Here is a 7041-nt window from a genome sequence, read left to right as displayed (position 1 = left end):
GATGTAAATTCATTTTATTCTGCTTTAGATACTGAAGATGGAATCTGATAGAATTCCGAAACGTTTATCCATGTCCCCTTTTCGTCAATAAACAATGTTGTTTATCATAAGTGTCGTAATCTTGTTTATAATCAAACTTCGTTTTCCTTCGAACACATCGATTGCTATCTTTGATGTGTTAACAAGCCATGTGTATTTAGAAATTAAATGTCAATTTAATGGACGAGTTTCAAAATATTTGAATGAAATTTACTAAGTTATGCAGTCTTATAAATGTAAAGCCATCAATTTACAACCTTAGTTTTAAGGTATTTAAATGAAAAGAATAATTAAACACGAGTGTTGAAGATTGTTTTTGATACATCTTGATAAGTTTTTATCGAGTTTTACATTATTTAGCCTCAAGTTGCTCATCGGCTTTTTATACACGTTTTTAAAACTATCTACGCACCAAAGTACTTGTGGGTTCACGAAATTGTTGGTTACAGGATCGCTAATGACATAAGAGCCACACAGAATATGTAAACAAAATTCCTTCGATATTACAATCAATCATACTAATTACTGCTGGAATCCCCTATTGTATTTTTACATATAAAATGAATGACTTCACTTATTTTTTGGTCAGTACTTTACATGAATTGTTGTCAGAAGCAGAAAAATATAATCACTCAATATGTGGACTCCGCCGATAATGAATGGTATAAACACGATTAATTTAAGGGTTAAAATTCCCCATTCACCTTTATACTCGACAATAATGTTTATCGTGTAAAAGTACATTATAAAACTTATACAGATATTTAATAGAATCATATCAGTGGTTATTACCAGCTTATTATCTATCTGTTAACATATTTATACCATTTGCGTTCAATATCGTTTTCTGAGGCTAGTAAAAAGTATTCTCATATATATTATACTTTGCTCTTTCATTAGTAAACCCAGGTTGAAAGTACAGCGTTTATAACTCAAAATTAAGCCCAGCGCTGTGAAGTCTGCTTCGTAGATCGCGTGTGTTGAAGCTATAAACGATTAGGGTCAGCACCTTACAGTAGATAACGCTTGCCAGTAAAACCGATTTTCCGGTCGGACATCTATTAAACGTAAGTTTACATGAAATCGCACCTAGAACATAACCGAATAATGACATAAACTTACACGTCATCATATATAAAATGTGCTAACAAAATGAGCTATAATTTCAATCTCAGTACCTATAAAACTGTTTCCTAATGTCGAAGGAATTATTTACATATCAGCTTCTGTTTACAAGAAATGTATCATTCTGTAAAAGCAGTCCATATATTTATATGCTATTTCTACTTCAAAGTAATAAAGTTTATGTTCAGCCATAAGTCACTACAGTTATCTCCCCACCCCTCACAAAAAACAAAAACAAACGGACTTACAATTTTGCATTTGTTTTAATTGGCAGACATAAATGACATTCGTAAAAAAATGCCCCCCCAGTGGCACAGCGGTATTTCTGCGGACTTACAATGCTAGAATCCGGGTTTCGATACCCGTGATGGGCAGAGCACAGATAGCCCATTGTGTAGCTTTGTGCTTAATTACAAACAAACAAACAATCGTAAAAAATATGTTTGTAACAATCTTACAGAATATATAATTTTTGTTGTTGTTGTTTTTTGAAGTTTTTTTAATAGGATACTGGTCAGGAAGGAGACTGGATGATGTATCCGTAATTGAGAACGCGAGAACCACAACCGATATAATGTCCCTGTGCTATCACACTGTCTACAAATTGCCAAATAATCTCAAAATTTAGTGATGATATATTCCGTTCCACCGCGACTTTGTATCGGCTGTGGTAGTCACGTAATTAGCTGATTAGCATATTTCAAAATCTTTTTTATTATAACGTACCCAACCATATCATACCTATCCTCCACATCATTATTGATATCCATCATAAAATATTCATTCTCTTGCTCATTCAAACTTTGTACATTCTCCACGGTCTTTTTTTTTTACTCTACTCCTATCATATTTACCATGGCTTTCCTCCAGCAGTCCCTAACCTTTTTTTAAACACTTTACTCCTATCTTCTTCACCATGGCTATCCTCCAGCATTTCACAACCCTTTTTCTTACTTTATTCCTATCCTTACCATGGCTATCTTCCAGCAGATCCCAACCCTTTTCTCCACTTTACTTCTATCGTAATTACCATAGTTTTCTTCCAGTAGTTCCTATCCTCCATATTGTGGCTATCCTTCAGTAGATTCTACCATTTTTAATCTCAGCAATCTCAGTTCCAGAATTTCTGATATTTTCGCAACCTCGCAACAAACTGTACCTATTATTATTATTATTATAATGGATATATTATAATTTGTCATCAATCAACATTTGATGCTTGCTAACATGTACACTCCTTGCAGGTAAAAGTGCGTGTGTTTTGGGTCAAGCATCGTCTTATCTATTGAAGTATGTTATAGATTTTGAAACGAATTTCACTGAAACCTCGACTCGCGCAATAAAAATAGAAAATTTTCTACGTTTACTTATGCAACATATGCATTTTCGAGGCCACCTGAAATATTATAAAAAATTATTATAAATTGGTGTTTAGTAAACATAATGTTCCAGCAATGATATAAACTTTTATAATTCCCAAAAAGTTAAAAAGTAGTTCAATCTTATCCATCAAGGATTTTGTTACGAACTCGTCAAATATTTTCAGCGACCCCTCAATTGGGTACCTTTCTTCCACAACACATGCATGCTTATCTTCAAAACTATTTGTGTTCTCGACATCATTCCTCTTCTCCACATTATTTTTCATACCACGTTCATCAATCACACCGTTTCTTTGTCCATGCTCAAAGTCACTTCTACTCGTTTCATTTTAACGGAACTCACGGAAATTATAATATAACTTGGAAAAGAGAGAATCAGACTATATATCCTTCAAGTAATGTGAATTGTATTACTAAACAAACATAAAGCTAATAATTCAAAAAACAAATTGCATAATTTAACCTCAGCCTCAGGATTAAAACTGTTGAAAGAAACTTGTATATTAATTTAATTTTATATTCATACCAACTTTTTAGTTTTATGTTAAATAAGTGTATTATTAAAACATTTTGTAAATTCAAATACTGTACTTTATTTTTTAGTTTTTCCACAGACTGCATCACCAAACTCAGGTAAATGTTTTTCATTTCTAATTTATAGTCCTAAAGCCTCCACCGTTTCATTTAAGATATATTACAAAGACATAAAACTGTCTGTATAGCTTGAAACCAGTCTGTATAGTGTTATACATTTATTATACATTACAAAGACATAAACCTGTCCGTCTAGTTTGTTGGATTTTATGATACATTGTAAAGGAATAAACATGTCTGTCTAGTTTATTATAAATATATGTTACATTAAGAAGATATATTACGTTATATTACATTAAAATATATAAACCTGTCTTTGTAGGTTGTTATACTTTCATGTTATATTAGAAAGACATAACCCTGTCTACGTACTTTGTTATATATTTATGTTAGCTTACATAGACACAAATCTTTCAGTCTTGTTTGTTGTACATTAAAAACACATAAATCCTTCTGTCTTGTTTGTTGTACATTAAAAACACATAAATTCTTCTGTCTAGTTTGTTATAAGTTTAACTTTCATTACAAAGACATAAACTTATATGTATTTTTTATGTCGGTCTCTCTACTTTTTATATTGTTACGAGAGCAGAAGTCACGTGACTCTGGTAACACGTGATGAGTTTCTAGAAGATTCACGAAGAGACGAGATGTACGCTTTTATAATATATAAGACCGCCAAGAAGTGACGGCATCAATGGAATTGAATTGCAGACAGCGTAAATTATAGCGTTTGTTTAAGTTAAACTGACTGTGGAAATTAAGTTTATTGCAAAGTTGTATTGAGAAAGATTAAACTAGTTTTATTTAAGAAAGGACTTGTATCGTTAAAGTTTCTTCGGAAAGAATTTTTACGGAAAATTAACAAACGAACAGAGACGTAACAACATGTTTAGTTTACAACAGAAAGACATAAATCTATCTGTATAGTTTGTTATACATTTATGTTGCATTAAAGCGACATAAACCTATATGTCTAGTTTGTTATACATTTATGTTGCATTAAAGCGACATAAACCTATATGTCTAGTTTGTCATACCTCTATATTACATTCTGTATAGTTTTTATAGCTTTATGTTAACTGACAAAGACATTAACTTTTCTGTCTAATTTGTTATAAGTTTATGTTACATTGAGAAGACATAAATCTCTCAGCCTAGTTTCTTGTACTTTTACGTTACATTACAAAGATATAAACCTGTCTGTCTGGTTTGTTATACATTTATGTTACATAAGAAGATATGTACCTGTCTGTCTAATTTGTTATAAATTTTGTTACACAGACATGACATTGTCTGTATCTTTAAAGCTGTTAGTCTACTTTGTTGTACGTTTATGTTACGTTAATAAGACATTCATCTATCTGTATAGCTTGTTACACATTTCTTTTACATTATAAAGACCTAATCCTATTTGTCTAGTTTGTTATAAATTTGCTACACAAAGAAGAGATAAATCTGTCTCTCTAGTTTATTATATATTCATGATAGACTAGAAACACAAACCTCTCAGTCTAGTTTGTTATACATTTATATTACCTAATAAAAACACATATCTTAGATTATAAAGACATAAATATTTCACTCTAATTTGCTGTACATTTATATTTCCTAACATATCTGTAATACATTTATGTTTTATTACAATGACATAATATTTTTTCTTTTGTTTGTTATACATTTATGTTATATTAAAAAGACATAAGTCTGTTTGGCTGGTTTAATATACATTTACTTTACATAAAAAAAGACATCAATTTGTCCGGCTATCTTGATATACCTTTATCTTACAAATACATACTTTTATCTGTCTAATTTGTCGTATATCTAAGTTACTTTACAAAGTCAGAAAGCTGTCCGACTAGTTTGCTATATATTTATGTTGCATCACAGTGATAAACCTGTCCTTATTTTGTTATGCCTTTATGTTACATTATAAAGATATAAACTTTTCTGTCTAGTTTACTGTACATTTCTATTGAATTACAAAGATGTAAACATGTGTGTCTATATTGTTACACATTTATGTTACATCCCAAAGACATAAATCTGTCTGTCTAGGTTGTTATAGCTCATAACATAAGCTTATCTCTCTAATTTGTTATACATATATGTTGAAATATAATTACAAAAATTGCCTGTTTATTTTATCATGGTTTTGTGTTACATTACAAAAACGTATACCTGTCTGTCCAGGTTGTTATACATTTATGTTACTTTACTGAGACATAAGATTGTCTGTTTAGTTAGTTTGTTATAGATTTAAATTTCGTTACAAAGACGTAATAGTCTTTATTTTTAAAGCTGTCATTCTAGTATGTTGTATGTAAAACGACTTAAATCTGTCTGTGTAGTTTCTTATGCTTTTTATGTTACATCACAAACATATAAACCTGTTTGTGTAGTTTGTTAAACCATTATTTTACATAACGAAAACACAAACATGTCTGTCTAGTTTTTTTATACATTTAAGTTTCGTTACAAAAATATGAAACTGTCTGTATCTTTAAATCTCTCTGTATATTTTGTAATACATTTATGTTACATTACGAATACTTACTCTCGTCTCTATAGTTCTTACATGTCTGTGTTACACTACAAATACACAATTCCTTCTGTATAATTTGCTATATCAATAACTATAATTATATCACATAAAATTGTCTGTATCTTTAAGGCTGTCTGTCTAGTTTTTCGTACATTTATGTTGCATTAGAAAGACATGAACTTGATTGCCAAGTTGTTATATATATTTCTGTTTCATTACAGATACATAAAACTGTTTGCATCTTTATAGCACTCTATCTATTTTGTTATACAGTTAAGTTTCGTTACAAAGACATAATATTGTCGGTATCTTTAAAGCTGTCAGTCTAGCTTTACCTTACATCACAAAGACATAAACCTTTCTCGTTTACTATACGTTGATGTTAAATTGGAAACACATAAACCTATCTCTCTAGCTTGTTATATCTTTATGTTACATTACAAAGGCCTAAACTTGTCTGTCTAGTTTGTTGTACCTTCATCGTTATAGTTTTGTTCTACATTTATATTACATTAAAAAGCCATAAAGCTGTCTGGCTAGTTTGTTATAGATTCATATTGCGTTACATAGATATAAACTTGTCTGTATATTGTTACGACACCGAGGTCACGTGACTAGTATCACGCCACGTCATTCTCGAACATTCACGTCTTTTCCTTAAATCTCGTGATCCTTCTAGATATAGTGTAGTCTTGTATATATAATACCGCACAAAGCGACGGGGAGGTAATGAGTAATTGAATGTATGCGGACAGAATATTGTTGGCCACGTGAGACGTGAGTTATAGCGTTGTTATAGAGCGACTGTTGAAATGAAGTGTATCGTAAAGTTGTATTCGGAAAGAACAAACCAGTTTTATTTAAGAAAGGACTTGTGGCGCTAAAGTGTCGTCGGAACGAATTTACGGAAAATTAACGAACAAACGGAGACGTAACAATATCTTATTATACGCTTGTGTGACATTATCAAGATATATACCTTTCTCTTTTGTTTTTATATATTTGTGTTACATTACAAAGACTGTACAGCTTGTTATACATTTATTTTACGTTAAAAAAACATAAAGCTGTCTGTCATTTATGTTACATTACAAATGCATAAACCTGTCTTTTTTGTTATACGTTTATGTTACATTACCAAGACAAACCTATCTGTCAAGTTTATTATATATTTATATTACAAAATATAGACACGTACCTCTTTAGTTTATAATATTGTTGCGTCTCTGGTCGTTTGTTAATTTCTGGTATAAATTCTTCCCGAGGAACTTCAGCGATACAAGTCCTTTCTTAAATAAAGCTAGTTTATTCTTTCTCAATACAACTTTGCAATACACAGAATTTCCACAGTCA

General features: G+C 30.8%; 1 protein-coding gene across 1 annotated transcript in view; it reads left to right on the top strand.

Moving 5' to 3' along the window:
- The window catches only part of LOC106472173 (MAM and LDL-receptor class A domain-containing protein 1-like), a gene marked incomplete at its 5' end in the record, with an annotated part of 30942 nt that overhangs the window by 1675 nt on the left and 22226 nt on the right, over positions 1–7041 (top strand). Inside the window, one exon of the mRNA XM_022400779.1 lies at positions 3150–3179. Within this exon, the coding sequence (XP_022256487.1) occupies positions 3150–3179 (30 nt within the window). The remainder of the gene's footprint in view (positions 1–3149; positions 3180–7041) is intronic.

The sequence above is a fragment of the Limulus polyphemus genome, unplaced genomic scaffold, assembly GCF_000517525.1.
Source record: "Limulus polyphemus unplaced genomic scaffold, Limulus_polyphemus-2.1.2 Scaffold5137, whole genome shotgun sequence".
Lineage (NCBI taxonomy): Eukaryota > Metazoa > Arthropoda > Merostomata > Xiphosura > Limulidae > Limulus > Limulus polyphemus.
Note: the sequence above shows the minus strand (reverse complement) of the source record. Positions and strands in the feature narration are given on the sequence as shown.